Source organism: Manis javanica, chromosome 10, assembly GCF_040802235.1.
Source record: "Manis javanica isolate MJ-LG chromosome 10, MJ_LKY, whole genome shotgun sequence".
Lineage (NCBI taxonomy): Eukaryota > Metazoa > Chordata > Mammalia > Pholidota > Manidae > Manis > Manis javanica.
Window position 1 is genome coordinate 3054260 of NC_133165.1, and position 22237 is coordinate 3076496.

The 22237-nt window shown below is 52.1% G+C and overlaps 1 protein-coding gene across 1 annotated transcript in view; it reads left to right on the forward strand.

Moving 5' to 3' along the window:
• The window catches only part of TRAP1 (TNF receptor associated protein 1), a 52916-nt gene that overhangs the window by 22440 nt on the left and 8239 nt on the right, over positions 1–22237 (forward strand). Inside the window, exons 2-12 of the mRNA XM_037014376.2 lie at positions 9323–9487; positions 10349–10431; positions 11694–11834; positions 13216–13287; positions 14583–14743; positions 15241–15350; positions 15968–16041; positions 16893–17048; positions 18359–18479; positions 19152–19221; positions 21986–22133. Of these exons, the coding sequence (XP_036870271.2) occupies positions 9323–9487; positions 10349–10431; positions 11694–11834; positions 13216–13287; positions 14583–14743; positions 15241–15350; positions 15968–16041; positions 16893–17048; positions 18359–18479; positions 19152–19221; positions 21986–22133 (1301 nt within the window). The remainder of the gene's footprint in view (positions 1–9322; positions 9488–10348; positions 10432–11693; positions 11835–13215; positions 13288–14582; positions 14744–15240; positions 15351–15967; positions 16042–16892; positions 17049–18358; positions 18480–19151; positions 19222–21985; positions 22134–22237) is intronic.

Genomic DNA, 22237 nt, shown 5'->3' on the forward strand with positions numbered 1-22237 from the left:
TGGCCATTTTCATATTAATTCTTTCTATCCATGAGCATGGGATAGATTTTCATTTATTGGTGTCTTTTATTTCTCTCATGTGTGTCTTACAGCTTTCAGAGTATAGGTCTCTTACCTCCTTGGCTGGGCTTATTCCTAGGTATTTTATTCTTTTAGATGCAGTTATAAGTGGAGTGTTTTTCTGATTTCTCTTTCCTTTGTATCATTTTTTTGTAGTTACTCTGGTGATTGCAATGTTCATGCTTAACTTTTCATATAGTATTTTAATACTTTGTATACAATGTAAAAACCTTTCAATTACATGGGTGTATTTCTGCCCCCCACCACATCCTTTATGTTAGAGAGTTGTCATGTGCATAGCATGTACATATGTTAAAAGCCTCACAAGACAGTATTTTAATTTTTGTTTTAAAATGTGGTGTATAATTTAAAGAAATGAAGAGAAAAATGCTTTTATGTTTACCTAGGGCACCATTTCAAGTGCTCTAAATTAAGATAACCATTTCCATTCAGCCTTGAGAGCTACAGCATTCCTTTAGTGCAGGTCTGCTGCTTGAGATTTTAAAGATGTACTATTGTCTTCTGGCTTCCATTATTTCTGATGAGAAGTCAGCTAGCTGTCATTAAAATTTTTGTTCTGCCATGTAATGTGACATTTTTCTCTGGCTGCTTCTATGATTTCCTCTTTTTATTTGGTTTTCAGGAACTTGGCTGTTGTGTCTAGGTGTTTTGCTTTGAATTATTCTGCTATTGAACTTTTTGAGTCTGTAGATTTATGTCTTTGACCAATTTGGGGGTAATTTTTCAGTCATTATTTCTTCAGAATTTTCTGCTCTTTTCTCTTTCTTCTTTCCTTCTGGGACTCAAATTCCATATATGTTGAACTTTTTTCTATTGTCCCACATATACCTGAGATACCTGTTCATTTGTTTTTAATTTTTTTTCTCTCTGCTTCACATTGAATAATTTCTGTTGATCTATTTGCAAGTTGACAATTTTCAGTTAACTTTAGAATTTCAGATACTGTGTTTTTTTATACCTAGAATTTCCATTTGGTTCTTCTCTTACAGTTTATGTTTCTGAGATTTCCCATCTTTCACTTTACTTTATGTCACACAGTTTTTATAATGGTGGTTTTAATTAAACCTTTGTTTTCTGATTCCGATGTCTGGATCTTTGGGGCATCAGCCTTCACTGATTGACTTCTCCTGAGTAGGGCTCACATTTCCCTGTTTCTCGGTATATCAAGTAACTTTGTGGTGCATCCTAGACATTGTGGACTTAGAAGTCTCAGGATTCTGTTATATTTGTCTGAAAAGTAGTTGCTGTTTTAAAGTGGACTGTTAGCCTCTTTGGAACCCAGCTGCACACACTCTCTTAGGCCACAGTTTGATTCTTTTATCCTTGCCGGGCCTGCTTGCAACTTGCTCCATACATGCATGGTTTGGGGAGCAGCCAGAAACCTAGAGGACTTTATTGCCAAACTTGGGGACGCTCCTTTTTGTGACTCTCTCCTTTCTGGGATTTCCCACCCTCCCCATTCTTCAGCTTCTGTGGTTACCCTCTCTCTTCTCTGTTTCTTTAGGCCAAAGTGCACTTTGTGTCTGTGGCTGCCAGCCTCCATTGCACCTGCCCTCGCTCTGTGCTGTTCCCTTCTCCCGGCTCCCAGCTCAGCTCCCCCCAGCATCTGCCTGCGTTTGTTGATTCTTCAGAGCCTTTAGGTAGTCTTTTTGTTGTTCCCAAGTTCTCGGTTGTTATCCACAGGTTTGGTTGGTAGGACATACCTCAGCCCTACAGTGGCACTTTGTGTAGTAAAGACAAAAAGTGAGGTTCTTACTCATATCACACTTGGTAAAATGGGAGATTGTCCATTTGGAGTATGTAATTCCAGAAAACATTAGCATATTTCTCACAGCTTTAAAATACTAAGTGTGTCTGTATTTACACTGTATAATGGAAGATGCCATTATGAAGCCAAACCATTGTGAGAATTATGGCTGATATATAGGAAAGATAAGTGATTTAAAGAAGAAAAAGGCCAAGAACCCAGTGTGCTTTGGCTCATTCGCCTTCCTTGGCCGGTGTAGGCAGTTGGCTCTTCAATTCCTGCCTCCCAGTTGTAGTCTTGCAGGACCGCTGTCGCCATCTGTTGGCGGACTGAAGGTGCCTCTGCTGAGCATGGTGATGTTTATGCTGGTAAGAAGTTCCATGATTGTAAAAAGAGCTGCTCCTGCAGTAGATGTTTTGCATACTGAGAAATACGGATGCTCTTGGCTTCAAGGAGTTTGATACTAAGATATATGATGTTCTACATTATCAAAAAACATCTAATAGATGCCACAAGCTGGCATACAACAGCGGTTTTAAATGAGTAGCAAAGATGGTCAGTACTCTGAATTCACAGTAGCAGAGGTTATTGTGAGCTCCGGTGGAGGGGGGCCTGCGGAAGAGAGGGCCTCCTGCTGGATCCTGACGCAGCTCCGGTGGAAAGAAGGGTGTGATTGCAGGTGGAGGAAGCTGTGAACACTGGCGGGTAGGGGTGTGTAAGCGTGTTTCTGGTGTCACATTTAAGCTATCAGTACTTCCCATTTTGTGTGACCCCAAACCACCAAACAGATTAGCATTAAGACATTGTAGCTGACATTGAGGTTTGTGGTTTTTCCTTTAGGGTAATGGGAAAATGTGAAGACAGATACTGTGCATGTAGAATGTTTGTATCTAGTTCAGGCACATTTATTGCACTATTGATTTATTCTTAATGTTATTGTAGGAAGTTCAGTTAATCTTAAATCTGCCCTAAATTAGTACTGTTAGTTAATGTAATCTTGTAATTATCAGGGGAAGGTCTTAAAGTCCAGGTTGGAAATAGGGATAGCTTATTCTTTCTCTTTTTCTAACTATGAGGACTTGTATGACTCCCATCATAAACAACATATTAAAGCCTTTCAAAAGTATTCTTAGTATTAAGTGGAGAAAGAGCAAAAGGAATAGAAAAATAAGACATGGGAAAATCATGCTTAATCTTTTAATGAGGAAGGCCTTTACAAAGACTAGTTTCCTTAATATATAAAGAGCTCTTACAAATCAATAAGAGAAAGATTTAAAATGTACTAGAAAAATTATCAGAGGCTATTAATAGTCCATTAAAAGGGAAATTGAAATATTTTAAAATATGGGTAGATGCTCAATCTTGCTCATAAGACAGGTGTAAGTGAAAACTATAGTAAAATTTTTACCTGACAGGCAAAAATCCTAGTATTCATAACAATAAAATCTTGGTGGGAGGGTGGTGTAATATGCCCTTTCCTACATTGCTGGTGGGAATGTAAACTGATAGAGCCCCGGAGGGTGACTTGGCAGCATCGAGCACGATTCAGAGTGGGCTTAACCTTGGACCCAGTTCTGGATGGATACACGTGCATAAATGAGATGAAACATGGACAAGAATACTCCTTAGAGCTCTGTTTTTTATTTTGAGACTTTTTAAGGTTTTGTACTTTACAGAGATGTTACAGAAATAGTGTACAGGGTTGGTTCCCTTCCTATTTTCCCCTTATGTTAATAGCTTACATGATCACAGTACAATTATCGAAAACTGTGCTAAACTGATACAGTACTGCTAGGTAGTTTCCCAATTTTACTTTAATTTATCCAGCCTCCCCTTGATGTCCTTTCTGTCCAGGGCTTCTGTGATATAATGAATCACAAGAGATACATATATTTGGTCATAGGAATGACCAAATACATATATTTCCCAGGTGTATCTGGTCTTCATCCACAGTTCCTGAAAACACTGCCGAGTCCTCAAGGTGAAACGAGTGTTTTGTCGTGTTCATGAGACGTGTGGACCCCCGCCCAAGGGTGGCAGCTGGAGGCTGGGTCAGCTGATGGCCAGTAATTCAGTCAGTCATGGCTGTGCAGTGAATCCCCCACAAACCCCCTGAGAAGAGCTTCTTGCTTTCTGCCTGCTCTGCTTGGCCTGCTCTGCTCGGTTGGATCCTGCTTGTTGCGGGGAAAGAGCTTCGAGGCCTGGGAAACCGGCGCACCTCCACGTGCCCCCCCCTGTGTGCCGCCGAGCCAGGCCCCAGGCTCCATGAGCAGAGAAACTGCTTTATTTGGGACCTTGCCCTTTGTCATCTGGCTGTTAACTTGTATCCTCTGTTAAACTGGTGAACCTAAGTGTTTTCCTGAGTTCTGTGAGCCACTCTAGCAAATCAATCAAACCTAAGGGGGAGGTCGTGGGAATCTCCAGTCTGCAGCCGGTAGGTCAGAAGCACAGGGAACTGCCTGGAGCTTGCAACCAGCGACCAGCGCCTGGAGTTGGGGGTGGAGGGCAGTCTTGTGGGACGGAGCCCTTAGCCTGGGAACCTGGTACTGTCTCCGGGCACACAGCGTCAGGGCTGAGTTGAGTTCTCCAACACCCTGCTGGTGCTCGAGAACTGCTTGGTGTTATGTGTGGGAAGATCCCACATTCCATATTGTATGACCTCAAAGTATCCAATATTTACGCATATTGGAATTGGGTCCAAGTACCTGAATGAAGTTATACTACTATTACTGCTGTGTATAATATTGTGACTGTTAAACATGTTATGTAGGGAAAAAAACGCACCATGGCATTCGGTGTTGGACAAGTGGGAATCACAGCTCCATGCCGCTCTGGGTCGCTGTGGCTCCTCGGTCTGTGTTTGGCCTTCAGAACTTGACACTTTTTAAAGAGTACTGGCTGACAGGCACATAAAAAGTTGTTCCACGTCGCTAATTATCAGGGAAATGCAAATTAAAACCACAGTTAGATATCACCTCACACCAGTTAAGATGGCCAACAAGCAAAAGATAAGGAACAACAAATGCTGGTGAGGTTGTGGAGAAAGGGGAACCCTCCTACACTGCTGGTGGGAATGTAAGCTAGTTTAACCCTTGTGGAAAGCAATATGGAGGTTCCTCAAAAAACTAAAAATAGAAATACCATTTGACTCCGGAATCCCATTCCTTGGAATATACCCAAAGAATACAAGTTCTCAGATTTAAAAAGACAGATGCACCCCTATGTTTATCGCAGCACTATTTACAATAGCCAAGAAATGGAAGCAACCTAAGTGTCCATCAGTAGATGAATGGATAAAGATGTGGTACATATACACAACGGAATATTATTCAGCCGTAAGAAGAAAACAAGTCCTACCATTTGCAACAACATGGATGGAGCTGGAGGGCATTATGCTCAGTGAAAAAAGTCAGGTGGAGAAAGACAAGTACCAAATGATTTCCGTCATCTGTGGAGTATAACAATGAAGCAAAACTGAAGGAACAAAACAGCAGCAGACTCACAGACTCCAAGAAGGGACCAGGGATTACCAAAGGGAAGCGGGTGGAAGAGGGGGTGGGGAGGGAGGGAGAAGGCGATGAAGGGGCATTATGATCAGCACACATAATGTAGGGGGGGGCACGGGAAAGGCAGTGTAGCACAGAGAAGACAAGTAGTGACTCCGTAGCATCTCACGATGCTGATGGACAGTGACTGCAGTGGGGGGTGGGGGACTCGATAATATGGGGGAATGTAGTGACCTCAGTGTTGCTCGTGTGAAACCTTCATAAGATCAATGATACCTTAATAAAAAAAAAAGAATGCTGGCCAGTTATATTCTAGGATGTCCTTAGGCTTGGGTTTGTCTGGTGTTTCCTTATGATCAGATCGAGATGCGTGTTTGGCAAGAACACAGTAGAAAGGCTGTGTCATCTCAGCCCACCAGGGTCACAGGCTCCTGATGCTGTCTTGTTCCTGATGATGGTGACTGTGGTCATTTAGTCCAACGGTATCTGCCACTTTCTCCCTGGTACAGTACCGGTTTTCTCTTTGAACTCGGTCGGGAGTTCCCTGGGGTGGATACTTGGAGGTCATACAAACATTCTGTTTCTGGTGGGTGTTGAAGCCGCCAGCAGCTCACACCTGCAACAGCTGTTGCCCTGCTTGCTGGGTGGTGATGGTCCCGTCATTCTGAATGCATTTAGGACTTGTGGTCATGCTGCAAGGGGGTGGTCCTTTCTCCCCGTTTGTTACCAAAGTGTGGACTAGTATTTATTTCAGTTGCTGGCCAACAGTCCATTACTATCATTTCCCTGTTGCCCTAGATTTGGCCACTGGGGCACTTCCCAGCTGCAGCCTGTGCCTTCTGGGTGCACCCCCTCATTTTCAAGTCCTCTCACCTTCTGGGGCACAGAACACTCCATGCTCATCTCCCCTGTTCTCTGGGAGCCCGGGCTCCCTTGCTGAAGGATGGTGTGCACAAAGCTCCGGTGCAGGGCGGGCGAGCGCTCCCTCCAGCTTGCCCGGGGTGGGGCTCCCTGGGACTCCCGAGTGCGCAGTCCCGAGCGGCCACTCCCCCTCCGTGCCCGGTTTGCTCCCTGCTGCCAGAACGTCTTTGCCTCTAGGCCTGTTGTTGAACATAGCTAGGACATGCGTGTGTGTACACTTATGCGCACCTGAGTACCTGTTTCCACGTCCAGTCTGTAGGTGCAGGGAAAGTCGCATGTTCACAGTGACACCTCCATTTCCACTGTGGCACGGGGTCCGTCCTCGCCACTCGCGTTCCCTTTTTGCATCTCCCTCCTCACCCAGGCTCCACAGGGCACTTGCTTGCTTGATCTTCATATGTACACAGAGCAGTTTCACAATTGCTAACAGTTCTGCAGTGATTGGGTGCCGTCCGTTTGGAGGCCAGCTTTACGACCTACAGGATACCATTTCCAAAGTCAGCTGGGTTCTTTCAGGGGGTCGTGTTGCTGATAGTACAGTTTGCACATTTGTTACTGTTTGTATTTCATACTCTTGGTCGTTGACTTTGGGTTATGGGAAACGTTACCTAAGATGCACAGGAAGGTGTACGCAGAGATGTCACATTTTCCCTGCGCTCAGCCACCCCGTCCCCAATCCTCTGTTCTTTCCATTCTGTTCCCACATACCCTTTATGGATTGTACTGCTGCCTCCCCTACGAGACGCTGAAATCCAAACTGAGTCAGTCCCTGTGATGTGACCTTATCTGGAAATGGGGTCTTTGCAGATGATCAAGTTAAGGTGAGGTCATTAGGGTGGGCTCTAATCCACTGTGACTGTCCTTAACAAAAAGGGGAAATTTGGACAGACACACAGAGGGAAAATAACAGGAAGACATGGAGAAGACAGCCAGCTGCCTACAAGCCGGAGCACCTGAGGCCACCGAAGCGGGCAGCCTGGCTTAGAACCGATCCTCCCTCTTAGCCTTAGAATGAACTGGCCCCACCAGCACTTTGATTTTGGACTTCTGGCCTCTACAACTGGGAAACTAATACGTTTCTGTTGAAAGTACCCAATCTGTGGCACTTTGTTGCAGCAGCCACAGGAAACTTAACTCCCAGCCTCATTAGTTTCTGGTTTATCTTCCCCATGTTTCTTGCAGAAATGAGCGGACACATTGGTGTTTCCCGTGTCTCTTTCTTACATGAAGGGTGATGTGCACTACATAGCTTGGTCGCTCAGGAGCATTATTTTTAATAGCACAAAACTAAAAATAGCTTAAACACCCATCGAGCACTAGTTATCCGTTACAGTGGACTCCCACTCGCTCATTAAAAAGGATGAGCAGTTCTATATGTACCAAGACGGAATGAGCTCTAACGTGTTGTTGACTGAAATCTTAAGTTTCAAGATAGGAAATAAAGTATGTGGCCATAAATCAAATAGCTCCCTGTCTTTATCTGGGAACAGGTTCAGAATAGTTCATTTATGGGAGTTTCAAAATGCTGAGAGTCCTTAGCCTTTGAATTTTTCAATTTCCCATAATTTCTGCCTTCCATTGGGGTCGGGATAGTTTCCACTGGGAGAGGCCCTGAGGCATCTAGTCTTCCTGAGGGAAGGACGCTGTTAGCAGAACGCGGGTAGGACACCGTGGGGCAAATGGTGAGCTCAGTAAATTTATGCAAGTGGAACAGACCAGAAATACTTCAGTCCTAGTAAACTTCGGAAACCATCTCCTCCCGGGGGTGTGACGTGCTGCCTTGGGGTTTCTGTGGTTGGGTCATGGCTGCCCGATGAAACACGTAAGAGGGGCACTGGATGGAAGAATTCCTGGCGCGAGGCTGCTCGTGTGGGGACGTGAGCACCGCCTGTCGGGAATCACTGGGCGGGGCACCCACCCCCTCTGGGAGAGCCCCTCCTCTGCCTTTCATTCTCGCCGTTGTGCGACTTACCCGTCGGTCGGCGTGTTCTGCTCAGCACTCGAGTCCTGGCCCTGTGTGGGGCCAGGTGTGGGGTTTCATCTCCCCTGTACCCCAGCCTCACCGATGTCCTCCCTGAAGCCCTGCAGTGCTTTAAGGTGGAGGCCCCCAGCTTTGGCGGGGGACCTGTTGTCTCGGATGTGTGTGTGGGCGCTGTCTCGGGGTGGGACAGCTGCCTGGTCGGCCGGCATGGTTCCCTCTGTGGGCCAGCTGGGATCGCCGGGATGAGCTCTAACGTGTACCCCTGCCCACGTCCTTGAGCTCCCCTGGCCTGGTGCAGACTGTTCATTAAACCCTCTTACCAAGTATCATTTAGCTCCAGAAGAAATAGTGCAGTATTTTGTGTGCTTTTTTTTTTCTTTTTTAGCTATATGGATAAAGTGAACAATGCAGTTAAACCCAGAGAATTTATTAGACTGTTTAGAAATTGAATGTCTTCTGAATTGGGGTGGATGTTTTTAAGGTATTCTGCATAGAGGTAAAGGCTAAATCCAGGAATAAGTTGAAGGCCAGTGTTTATACGTTGTAGGAATGGGGAGTCAGGCATTGGTTGATTGACACCTTCAGGTTGTTTCTGGATGTCCTGATCCATTCCTTTCTGACCTACCAGATTCCTTAGAAGGTCATGAGACTTGACATTGTGTTGAGGGCTGGGCCCTCCCAGGGTTTCTCCCCCTTCGCTCGGGGCAGTCGCATGGAGAGGGAGGCTGGCCCGCCCCCACTTCAGGCCCTGTGGGGCTGTGAGCGTCAGCGATGCTTCTGTCCAGCGGGCTTGTACAAGGGGTTAGCAGGACGCACCCCTGCCCACCTCCCGCAGCTCTGCCCGAGCTCTGCTACTTTCTTGGTACTTGACATGCGAGGGGAGGTGTTGCCAAGCTACACCTGAAATAGCCGCTGGCTGCCCAGCGTTCAGTCACTGCTGATTCCACCTGGGTGGGGGTGGGGGTGAACAGCCTGCTTGAGAGAGCTGCACGTCGGCCTCTGCAGGACCAACCAGGTGTGATGACCCAGGACGTCCTGCTTCTGGTGTTCTACTGACTCTCATGCCCTCTGCGTATCTGTTTTCAGGAAAACCGGTTCTGTGTTCTTGGAGGCCCCTGTCCCTGTCCGGAATCCCCAGGCGAAACCTGGCTGCAGGCTTCTGCGCAGGACGGCCCTTGAGCTCACGGGCTGCTGAGGACAAGACGGAGGAGCCCTTGCGCTCCATCAGCAGTGGCTCCGAGGCCGTGCAGGGTATTGTGCTCGGCGGCTCCTGGCCCGGGAAGCCTTCCCCCGCTGGGGTGCTGGCTCGTGAGGGGGTGTTTCAGAGGCAGGAGCAGTGACTGAGAAGCCAGCCCACTCGCTGGGCGGTCTCGGAGGGAGGGTTTCCCAAAGCAGTGCCGCCTCCTCCTCGGTCTTCGTGGGGCCTGCCTTCCACCCAGTGCGTCTTGCCCCCTCTGGTGGTCACCGAGAGTTCCCAGCAGGGCCCCATCTCTGGGTGGTGACTCCCGGCACATCTGCTGATAATCATGGAAGCGGCACATGAACCCAGGATTGGCCCCACGAGGCAGGCCCCCCCGCCCCAGGGGTCTGTTCGCTGCTGGGATGTGTGGGAACCCAGTCTCCATAGCCCGTCCTCAAGTGGGTCCGTTTTTGGCTTTCCAATGAGACAATAGCAGAATCTTTGATGTTGGGGTTAAGAAGAGAAGTGAGGTTTTCTGCTATTTTGTCTTCTAAAGAATTAATTTGGTAACGACCTTTCTAAAGAACAGAATGCAAGCTCTGGTTGCCAGAGCCAGCTGACTCTCACCGGGCACGCTGGGAAGGGTTGACCCTCGAGGCAGCCGGGGCCGAGGGGTGCAGGCCCCACCGTGGGAGGCGGTGCAGGCTCGCTGCCTTTACCGTCTCCGTGGGGAGAGGGGACCCGCTTCGTAGGCCCCCTCCTGAGGCTCCTGCCCAAGAGCCCTAGACACTGTTTCTTTCTTGTTCATTCATTCTTTTGAAAAATGTTCAAAATTCATTACCTTAAATGTTGTTTGGATCATTGTATAGCACGTACACTTCTACCAAAATAGAAATTAAACGTCCTTGTTTGTGTCTGTGATTGCTTACCAGGTTCCGTTTCCAAACACGAGTTCCAGGCTGAGACAAAGAAGCTTCTGGACATTGTTGCCCGTTCCCTGTACTCAGAAAAAGAGGTGCAGTACCTGTTAATCACTCCCGGTGCTGGCAAGGTTTCTTCTGGCAAAATTATTTTTATGCTATTCTGGGGAAATGCCAGATGGTATCTTAGCTGTGAGGCTGTGTTGAGTTTGGACAAGTCCTGATCTTGGCTGCCAGCAAGAATATTTCTACCAAAGTCTGGGTTTCATGGACAAATATATCCAGATGATTCTTTGGACCAGACTGACTCCAGGAATCGAGGAATTTTGCTGATAATCTAGGAGTCCTCAGATACTGGCACTGAGACCCTCCTGTGGCTCTGCCCGTGTGCCCCAAGGCCTCGTCACTTGGCCTGTGAGCGCAGCATCACCACCTGTGGTCTGCGGGGCGTCGGGACTGGAGGACGGTGTTCCTTTGTTCCCTGGCCTTGTGTGGGATTGAGCAGTGAGCCGCTGCTGAGGGCCTTTTGGAGGACACTGAACTGACTGAGGAGTGACAGGCCGTAGAGAACACGTGGGCTACCACTGTCCCCATGCTCGTGGCTAGAATGCCAAGGAGAACTTTGAAGGAAGGTAAGGCACAGCATCCCAGAGTGAAGAGGGGCTTCTCGGGAAGCGTTTCCAGGGCTCATGCTGAAACATACTCCCCTTGGGCATTCCTGTCCTTGTGGGCCCAGCTCGCCCCACCTGCCCCTCCCCGTGGGTGGCTCTCACGGAGGTGGAGGGTCAGACTGAGCTGAGGTGCCTCTCAGGCACTGATGGGAAGCAGCCCCGAGGCCCCTTCCTCCTGAGCATGGAAGTTCTGGACTGGGGTGATCTTGCTGCATTACATGGAGCCAGTGAGCCTTTGTTCATGGAGTAGAAGAAATAGAAGTTTGGGTATTTTTGACATCTCTGCACAAGAAGTGGGCTCCCCCTGGGTTCTTCTTAAAGTTTGAGTTAGTGTAACAAGACAACTTCACGGTTGATTTTTCAGAGGAAGCAGTAGAATTAAAAGTTTATTCCATAAAGCTGTTTCAGGGACAAGCAATAGGCCGCTCCTTACCTTTCTTCAAAGTTCTTGCATTCCAGCAGTGAGCATGGAGACAGTGGTGGGCCGCACGTTCTCTACTTTCTCTGTGTCCTGCCAACCCCTCAGCCAGTTTAGTCTCTTCCATTTTGTTCCCTGCCCTGGGGAAACTGCCTTTGAGTTTCCCCTTTATGGTTTTGTGGTTAAAAATCAGAATATTGTCATCCAGCTGTTTGCTGCTGAAACCAGAAGGTCCTGCAGTGTCAGCAGCCTATTTCCGTTCCCATAGGTGTTTATACGGGAGCTGATCTCCAATGCCAGCGACGCCTTGGAGAAACTGCGTCATAAGCTGGTGTCTGAAGGCCAAACGCTGCCGGAAATGGAGATTCACTTGCAGACCGACGCTGAGAAAGGCACCATCACGGTCCAGGTACCTCCTCCCACGTGTCCTGACACGGGGCCTGCCTCCCTGCCTCTTGCGCTGGTGCCCCCACGGGAGTGACTGGCAGGGCCTGTGGGCCGCGGCCCCCTTCACAGGCTCTGGGGAAGGGCACGGGCTTGCCAACTACTGTTACTGTTTTAGTGAATGTCTATTTAGATTTTGGGTGTCTATGCACTTATTTACTTATCTAGACATATGTAAATAAATATTTATTATTATTTTTTAATGTTCTCTTTAGATTTTTAACCCAACTCTTCCTCTTGTAATTCATGTTTCCTCAAATTATTAAATATCCCTGTGGCACTGTTTTTAATAGCAGCCTGCTATTCGCATTAACAGTCTGGCTTTACGCAAAGCAATACTTTTGGTTGCTGTTGTAACCTTTTGAAAATTCTAAGATCAAAAAGTTAGGAAAGCCAAAGGGGGCCTGGTTACTAAGGCAGTTGGGCCTAAGGGCCGTGATGGTCCCGAGACGGCTGCTGCGGGACCTGCCCCCCCAGGGCCACGGCTGGGGTGCCAGTGCCAGGATGTGCTGGACACTGTTTGCCTGGGCCTCCTGCCTCTGCGCGGGAGCTGATGCGCCTGCGCGGGACCTGTTCCGGGGTGTCTGTGCTCTCTCGTTCACTCACTCCCGGGGGTCCGGGTATGTGTGCACCTCTCCTGTTGTTTTAAGAAGGTTTATTGAGGCATAATTTACATACAGTAAAATCTGTCAATGTTAAGTGTACCGTTCAGTGAGTTTCAAGCGGTGTGCGCATTGTTGTAACTACACATACCATCAGGACGACAACACCCCTGCTGTTTCCTCCCCACTTCCCAGCCCTGTCATCCACAGAGCTGCTTCCTATCACTAGGGTTTTGTATTTTCTAGAATTCCATGTAACCAGAATTACGCATTAGGTAGTCGTTTGAGTCTGGCTTCTTTGACTCAGCAAAATGCTCTTGAGATTCATCCGTGTTGCATGTATCAGTATTTGTGCCTTCCTGTCACTGACAAGTGTTCTGTGTGCGTGTGAAGCAGTCTGTGTATCCTTTACCAGTTGATCAAGCATTTTGGTTGTTAACACCTTTGCCCTTATTATTCAAGATACTGATTATTGTTAATTATTATTCAAGATTATAATCGAATTACCTGGGGACCATTATCAAAAATCAAGTGGCTGTGCATCTCAGTTTCTCATCTGTGTGTCTCTGTCCTCTAGTAAGGCCTGGCTGAGGTGACTGCATCCCTTCTGATGGCTGTGGGGGTGTGTCCCTGAGCCCTGCCTGGCAGGTGTCATCGATGCCATTCGCACCCTGGGCCATTGTACACGTCCATCCCTGCTCCCCACCGCCAACACTTCGGCATGTGATGTGTCTCTCTCCTTAGGACACTGGCATTGGGATGACACAGGAAGAACTGGTGTCCAACCTGGGAACGATTGCTAGGTCAGGGTCAAAGGTAAGCCTCCTGTGACCCCTTTCCTCAGGCACTGAAGCTGCTTCCACCCTCAGGCTTCGAGGATCTGTCTTTGAGGGGCAGCTCTGACCAGAGAGGGCACATTGTCCCAGCACACTCCAGACCCCAGCTTCAGTGTGAACACATTAGCACGTGATTTCATATGTCATCACTGGGACCTCTGAGGTCACTCCTGTTATTTTGTAGATGAAGCTTTTCCCATAGCTAGAAATTGGCCATCCCATGGTTCACAGCCCATCAGTCTGAGTCCAGACCACTCCATTCTGTCCCTGACTCTCTTCTCTCAAGTCGTTTCTCAGCAGTTGCTGGAGTGGCGTAGGCGTGAAGCAGAGCCCCTTGGGCGTGAGCTGGGCCCTCAGCACGTGCGGGCTGCACAGCGCCTCAGGCCCCTCGCAGACTGAGCCACAGGGCTGGTCACTGCTAATGTGACTTGATGCCTGTGAGGGGCGGATGGGCGGGGTGGCCTCTAGCAGCACCTGTGCCAGCCCAAGGCAAAGGCTGTGGCCTTGGCTGCGTCTGCACCTCTCCTTGGAGGCCAAGTGCTTTTTGTTTGTTTTTGTGGCCCTTTGTGGTGCCTACAAAAGGGCATCTTGCACCACATGCTTCCAAATAGCCTAATTGTTAGTCGAAAGTGATTCACAGAACTATCTACTTTGCCTAAGCTACTTCCTTCCCACTGCATTCTTGTGTTCCCATCACAGAAAGCCGGCGCCATCACAGACAGGAGCACTCGCTCCACATAGCTGTTTAAATTTAAAATCAAAGTGACCTGCAACTTGAAGTTTAGTTCCCCGGTCATACTAGCCACAGTCCCCGGGCTGGGCACGCATGTGGTCAGCAGCCCCCACCCTGGACCACATGGAACATACACTGTACATAGCAGCGCACATGTGTATCTTACTTAATTTTTCATCTTAGGAACTTTGATAACATGAGTTTTAATTGAGTGCCTTGAGATAACATACAGAAGTGTGTGTTTGGTATGTATGATTTTTCCCAGGAGGCTTAAAGTCTAGGAGACAGAGTTCCCCGCTGGAAGTCTCCTCCTTCGCCTGCTCCACTCCGGGGGCTGGGGATGGCGGGGAGCCATCTGCGAGGCCCCTGCCGCCACACTGCCGGGGTTCTCTGTGACGTGGGGTGGGCAGTGCTCAGTGTGGTTGTCTGGAAGAACAAATACGTCTCAGCGTGCGCTGGAGGAACAAGCACAGGGAGTCACCAATGTCTGTTCTCTCTGGGGAAGGGGGCGCCTTCCCTCTGACCAGCCTTCGCCACCGCAGGCCTTTCTGGACGCGCTGCAGGACCAGGCGGAGGCAAGCGGCAAGATCATTGGTCAGTTCGGAGTAGGTTTCTACTCGGCGTTCATGGTGGCCGACAGGGTCGAGGTCTATTCCCGCTCGGCAGCCACGGGCAGCCCCGGTTACCAGTGGCTTTCCGATGGGTGAGTGTGACATCGGGGTCCCCGCATTATACAGGGTGTGCCTGCCCCCGGGGCTCCCGCAGCCCAGCTCGCCAACATGCAGACGGAGATTCAGGTGAAGCATTACTGCTTCACCGGGAAGGAGACTCCACAGAAAGCGGCAGTGGGCCTCCTGGGGTCCGGGGCACCGGTCAGTCTTCCCACACCACATGGCTCCCCTCGGCCTGTGCTCCGGTGGGGCCTGTCCTGGGCGGGGCCCCTCTGAATGGTCAGCTACATTTAGGACCAGCTGTTCCCCAGGGGGGCCCGGCGGTCTCCTTGGGCCTGTTCTGTGTGAGCCCACCTCCCACACGCAGCGGCCAGTGCCGCTGACAGAGGCTCGGTGGCCTGGGGGCTCGGCCAGGTCGGCAGCAGCACTCCGGCTGCCCTCTCTGCGTGTTGGCGGTGAGGGGCCTGCCTGTGGGGGATCTGCCAGCAGCCATGTGTGTGTCTGGCTTCCCCTTTCCCGTGTGTCTCAGCTCTGGGGTATTTGAAGTCGCGGAGGCCTCTGGAGTTAGAACCGGGACCAAAATCATCGTCCACCTCAAGCCAGACAGCAGGGAGTTTGCTAGCGAGGCCCGGGTCCGAGGTGAGTGTAGCCCAGGCCTTGGGACGTGCGCACAGCAGCAGCCAGGCTGGCAGGGCGCCCCCCCACTGCCGTGTTCCTGTCTGGACCGGGATCATGGGGGGTGCAGGGCAGGGGGCTGCTGGGGCGGCCAGTAGGTCTCCTGGGCCAGAGCCCCTGCAGGCTGCCAGCCGAACCAGGGACAGGCTGCTGTGGTCAGGGGCGCTCGCTCTCCCTCCCAAGCGGCACAAGTCCCTCCAGCGTCCCACCTGTGTTGTGCAATGTCACAGGTCCGCCCTCCCAGCCTGAGCCCAGCTTCCAGCACGAACCAGAGCCAGTGCTTCCGGGCATGGTTTTCCCTGGCCTCACCGAATGCTGATCAAGTGCCAGGCGCTTTCCAGGCATTGCTGTTGGCCCCTAAAACCATACTTATGCCACCATGAAGGCGTGTGGCCTCGTGTGGCCCTGGCCTCAAAACATCTGGTTCTGGAATGAGGCCTGCTCAACACGTGTGGGCAGGACAGGGTCCCTGCGATGGCCTGGCTTCCAGCCTCCCCTGTGCGCCGACTGCTCCACAGCGCCTTGCAGAGTGTTGTCACCGGAAGCCTCTGTGTTTGTGGTTTTCCTTTTGTCTCTTCCAGATGTAGTGACAAAGTACAGTAACTTCATCAGCTTCCCCTTGTACCTCAACGGAAGGCGCACCAACACCCTGCAGGTGGGGCCCTCAGCTGCCTGGAGGTCTCAGCTGGTACTCAGTTGGCCGGACGGGCAGAGACGGACTGGGAGATGGTGTCACAGTCCCTGGGCTAGGGGTTCTTTGTGGATGGGTGAGCTCTGCAGGTGCAGGCAGGGCCCCCAGCCCCCTGTACCCTGGCCATTTGCACTGGGGGCCTCACGCCTGTACAGTTCCCCCTTTTTTACGGTGTATAGTGCATTGGTCCTTAGTGTGTCCACAGAGTCATGCAACCAGTCAATTCTAGAACATTTTCATCACTCTAGAAAGAGGCCCTACCCCCACTAGTGGTCCCCATTTCCCCCCTCTCTGGCCCCTGGCATCCACCCATCTGCTTTCAGTCTCTGTGGGTTTCCCCATTCTGGACATTTCATATAAATGGAATCAAGCACTACATGGCCTTCTGTTTGGCTTATTTTATCACAAGGCTTGTCCGTGTTGTGGCATGCGCCTGCGCACCAGTCCTTTTTAGGCAGACGGGTGCCCCCTCCTGTGGCGAGACCAGGTTTCTTTGTCCGCTCACCCGTTGATGGCTAGTAGATGGTGATGTACGGATGTACGGCACGTCCAGAATCTGCCCCTGCCTGGCTCCTCCTGCCTCTGGCCTGGGGAAGCGCACTTGATCCGAGACCCTTTTCTGTGTCCTGCCGCCCCCATCCCCAGCTGGGGCATGTGGGACTGGAGACAGAGGGTCTTGTACCCAAGACTGCCACCCTGTGTGTCCCAGGCGTGTCCTTGAGCGCACGCAGGGTCACGGATTCTGCCTGCTCAGCCCACAGGCTGTTGGGAGGATGCATCTCATTCATAATGTCCCCCACTAATCTCTATTCCAGGCCATCTGGATGATGGATGCTAAGGATGTGGGCGAGCAGCAGGACGAGGAATTCTACCGCTATATCGCTCAGGCCCACGATAAGCCCCGCTACACCCTGCGCTACAGGACGGATGCACCGCTGAACATCCGCAGCGTCTTCTATGTGCCAGAGACGGTGAGCCCTGTGCAGCTGCTCATTGGCCCGTCCGCTGCTCCCTGAAGCGGCCATCCCGCCTGGTGATGGTTTTCCCACGGCACTTTCCCTGAACAGTAACAGTTCAGCACAAACATATCACGGAAGTTAACTTGGCAGCATCAGAGTGAAAGAAAACCCTGTGCCCTGGGGCGGGTGGACGCAGGTTTCAAGCGAGGAGTGTCTGCATGCTGTCTTCTGGGGAGGAACAGGAATGTTTGGTGCTGGCTGGGAGCCTGGGCTCTTGAATGGGGTGCTGGCCTGGGGTGTCTGCGGTGGGGGCCCCTGGGCAGCCCGCTGGGCTTCCTGTCTGCAGGCAGGCACGTCCCTGGGCTGTGTGGAGGAACGGGGATCTGCCGCTCAGATGAGGCAGTGGGCTGTCCTTGCTGCCACTGGGCCCCTGGGACGTCTGGAGCGCAGCAGTTAGGGGAAGGCTCTGCCGAAGCCCGCCGGGGCGAGCGCGGCCTCTCCTGGCTTCATCTGACTGCGGCCCTCCTGACGCCCTGTTCCCCGTTCTGGAAGGCGTCTTCCAGACCCCCACCACAGACCAGACCAGCAGCACCAGCGTCTCCTGGGACGTGTTAGGGGTGCAGAGTCCGGGCATCTGCCCCACAGCCAGGACCTCCTGAGTCAGTCTTCATCTCGACACGGTGTGATGTGTGTGCAAATTGCAGGTGGCACAGCGCTGGTGTCGAGCAGGCCCCCACAGGCGTTTCTGTGCAGGGCCAGGTAGTGGCGGCTTTGAGCCCTGCAGCCCAACGCCGGCATGACCGCACTGCAGACCGCGCCTGAGCCAGCCGGCAGGGCGGTGCCACGGGAAACTACGGACATCAAATTCGGATATTCCGTATTTTTACATATCATGAAATACTCATTTTTTCCTCAACTATTTAAAAATGGAAAAGCCTTCCTGGGCTACACAAACCAGGTGATGAGCTAGGTCCGGCCTAGGGCCGAAGCCCGCTGTCCCCGACCCCGACCCCTAGCAGGTTTGGCCCGTTCCCGGACACACTGCTCATCGTTTCTTGCATCCCTGGGGGAGGGAGGTGGGGAGGGCGGCAGCTGCCTCGGGGAGGCACCCCTGCTCCCGCTCCGAGCTGCTGTGGGGGGGTCTCGGGCACGGGTGTCCCCCCAGATTGGTGCACATGCAGCTCAGGGCTCTCCTCCAGAAGGGGTGGTTTTCAGCGTCGTCAGCGGAGTCCATGTGACCCCTCATAGGCTCCGCGTCCTCCTCTGCGGCCAACGGGGATTCCTGCCGTTGCCCCCTGACACCGCTCTTTCCTTGCCCCCAGAAACCGTCCTTGTTTGACGTGAGCCGCGAGCTGGGCTCTGGCGTTGCGCTGTACAGCCGAAAAGTCCTCATCCAGACTAAGACCACTGACGTCCTGCCTACGTGGCTGCGCTTCATTCGCGGTACAGTGCCCCAGCCTGTGCGCAGCCGTGGGGGCCGCAGCCCCACCGCCCGGGGCCGTGAGCGGGCGCTGGGTGTGGCCGGGTGCTGACGCGATCAGAAAGAGCTCTGCTCTTCCCGCCCGTAGCCACAGTGGGGAGCAACTCAGAGCCCCCAGGGAGCGTCTGGCCTCCAAACGGCAGTCAGGGTTGATTTGGGGATGTGGGTAGCAAGATGTTTGGATCACGTTCTCTGAACGTTTAAAGGTATTACCTGAGTTTCAGGTTTATATATGAATTGCCTTTGACATGAATTCTTTAAAAGCTTAATAAAGAATTCATTAAACTCTTAGTACCATTTTGTCACACAAAGTTGCAAAATATCCACGATGCATTTATGATTTTGAACATAAAATCCAGTAAGTGGTTTTCAGTGTGAAACTGATGCTGAAATCTTAGTTACTGTCTCCGGCCTGGCCCGCTCTGCCTCGTCACATCGCTGTCCAGGGCGTCAGCGGCACGGAGGAGCTGGGGCGCCTTCCCGACTGGGCCTCCCCCCTTCGGCTGTCCCTGCTTCCCTCTTACCCACACGTGGGCTGTGCAGAGCGCGGGGGCCTGGCAGGAGCCGGGAGGCTGGCGGTGTGGGTGGGACAGGGCCGTGCGTCCAGGATGTTCTGACGGAGCTTTGTCTCTAAGGTGTGGTGGACAGCGAGGACATCCCCCTGAACCTCAGCCGGGAGCTCCTCCAGGAGAGCGCGCTGATCAGGTACGAGGCGCAGCCGTGCGGGCTGGGAGGTGCCGGGGCGGAGCACAGGGCTGAGCCGGGCCGTATTGGCGGGGCCGGGGTCAGGCGTGCTTTACCCACGGTTACACTAAGAGTTTTTATAAAGGCCCTTGCGGACTGACTACTGAGGAATTACTATGGGTGCCAGATGCCCCCAACCTTGGCCAGCCCACGCCCGGATCCCAGAGAGCGGGCACGCTGTCTCTGAGGTGGACAAGGCACAGGACAGCCACAAGGCCAGGAGAGACTGACCTCGGTCCCTGGTGGTGTGAAGGGCAGAGGCCGGGCACCAGCCCCTTCTGGAGGTGGTGCTCTTGGAATCCCCGTAGGCTGAGGTGGTGGCCTTTCTCAGCCTCCCCATCCCAGTGTTTGCTCCCACCCAGAACTTTGCCAAACCCTTCGCATACAGCTCATGTGATCCTTTGAGGTGGGGCCCACTGGGTCCCTGTGTTCACAGTCACGTCAACCAAGTCCCAGAGAGGTCACACCAGCCAGTGAAGCATATCTGAGTCTGTGTCTTCTGACCTTGGGCTGTGTGCTCACCCAGCAACTGGTGGTGCCTGAGGCTGCAGGCTGACATGCATCGGCTGCCCCGTCGCTCTTTGTGGTTTTCAAGGGCTAGATTTTAAGTCTAAGAACTATTCTTGGTCAGAGAAGAGTCAGATTACAGAAAAAGAGAAGTGACAGTGTCCTCTTTTTTCCCCTGAACCCTCTGAGAGTAAGCCGTTCCCCGATGTCCCATCTTCCGCAGGTACCTTCGGGCGTCTTTGCTCTGGACAAGCACGTTCCCCCCCAGCTCCGGTGCAGCCGCCTGAGGCGGAGGCTGGCCTGGTGCAGCACCACCCCATCCTCAGACCCCTTTGCAGCCATCTGCTTGGCCCCATCGTGTCCTTTGCATTGAGGGGGTCCAGCCCAGAGTCGCACGGGCTTTTGGTCGCCACGTCTCTGTGGCCTCCTTCAGGCTGGCCAAGGTCTGGCCCTTCCCTCAGGATCTGGCTGTCTCTGGAGTCTAGGCCGGTGATGTGTGAGGTCGTGGCTCAGTGGGGCTCCCTGGAGTAGGTGCAGGACTGGCACAAAGTGACTGCACCCCATTGGTGGCACCTGCTGGAGCTGCCCCCGAGTGCCAGTGCTGGCTTTGGGGCTCCTGGGGCATCTGCCCGTCTCCCCAAGGGAAGGTACTCTTCCCCGTACGGAACGCATCTTTATGTGGGGTGGGATTTTGCAGCTGTGTAAGTAGTGTGTTACCTCATCAAACTTCCAAAGTATTCATTTATTATAATACTTACGTGGCTTTTCTTATGTCTCTTTTATTAGTGGGCTCTGATCTATTGCTATCCTCACTTACTGTGATGCCCACACCGTCCCTGATTTAGCCACGGAGCACGGCTGGGCAGACGGCTCCCGTGCCCTTTGACGTGTTGCTGCCATGCTCCCACTGCCTCCTGGCCTCTGGCAAAGGTGATCGAGGCTCGCTTTGTATTTTGGCTCCATCACTTCCCACCAGGAATGACTCATTCCTCCCGGAGCCCGGGTTCCTTAGAATGGACAGTGCTGTTTAGATGCCAGGCCCGGGCACTAGGCGTACCACTGCTGGCCATGTTTCCCAGGCCTACTACGAGACAGAGCTGAGGACAGACGAGGGTTGGTGTGAGTGTGTGCACGCATGCACACGTCTGCGAGCACATGTGTTTCTGTGTCCCTTGCGTCCACCCAGCACCACTGGTCCCGACTGTCGCCCCTTCCCACATCTGCCCCCTTGACAGAGATCTGCTCACTCTCCGCTCGCTGTCCTAACGCCTCCCCTCCAGGAGGCCAGCCTGCCATGTGGAGCTGCCTGCACGCCCTGTGGGGGCCTTGCCCCTTGACTCTACACCCAGGCTTGCCTGCCCCAGCCCTACGTGGACTCCTCCCTGTGTCCTGCGCCCCATCCCAGCTGCTAGGGCTCCCCCGCTGCAGGTGTGGGTGCCGCCTGGCCCACTCTGCCCTGTGCCGAAGGACCGAGCCCTGCCAGACGGGAGCCACAGGGAAAAGGAAAAGCTTAGATGAGTGCGAAGTGGTGTTGCCCCCGACCTTGGATTATTAAGGAAACACACGGAAACTTCACTTTTTCAAAGGAAAGGCAAAATATTAAGAAAGAAATGAAAGTACCCCTAATTTTGCCGATCAAGTTGCCCATAGTTTTGTCCACCATGTGATACCGCAGGTATGCCTCCTGCGCAAGCCAGAGTCGTGTGGTGTCTGCGTCCGTAATGCCACGTGACACTAGCTCACCCCTACTGGGATTTTTCTGGGTTTTCTTCCTCGTGTCGTGGGATCATCAGAGGATGTGATTTTCAATGGCCGTGCAGTTGCCGTCATTCATCTTGACCTGTTCTCTCCCCTGGATACTGAGGCTGTTCATACTTATTTTCTATTTTATGGCACAGTGACAGTCCTGGTCCACAGACCTTGGTCATTCGCGGTGCTTCCTGAAGCGCGCGGTGTGCGGCTCGCCGTCCGGCTGGGCCCCCGGCTGCCCTCCCCAGGGACGGCGCCGGTCTGCGTTCCTGCTACGAGGGGGCGCGTGTCTCCTTAATGCTGGCCAAGGCTCACCCTCTCCTTGGCCTTGTCTTTTCAGTTTGGCCAAAATGGCAACTTCTCTTTACTACTTTGGTTATTAGTGGGCTGAGTGGTTTTTCACATCCTTCTGGCTGTTTTTATCTTGTAAAAGTCGCTTGTTTATGATGAATGCACTTCTGTTCTGTAGGAAACTCCGGGACCTTATACAGCAGAGGCTGATAAAATTCTTCATTGACCAGAGTAAAAAAGATGCTGAGAAATATGCCAAGTTTTTTGAAGACTATGGCTTGTTCATGAGGGAAGGCATCGTGACCGCTGCCGAACAGGAGGTCAAGGTAGGACGTGGGTTTCCAGGCCTCTGGGCCGCTGTGCATGTGGAAGAAACTGTTGGAGGCCAGAACCCTGATGATGGCGCCAGGGGCACCCTCGCCCTGCTCCC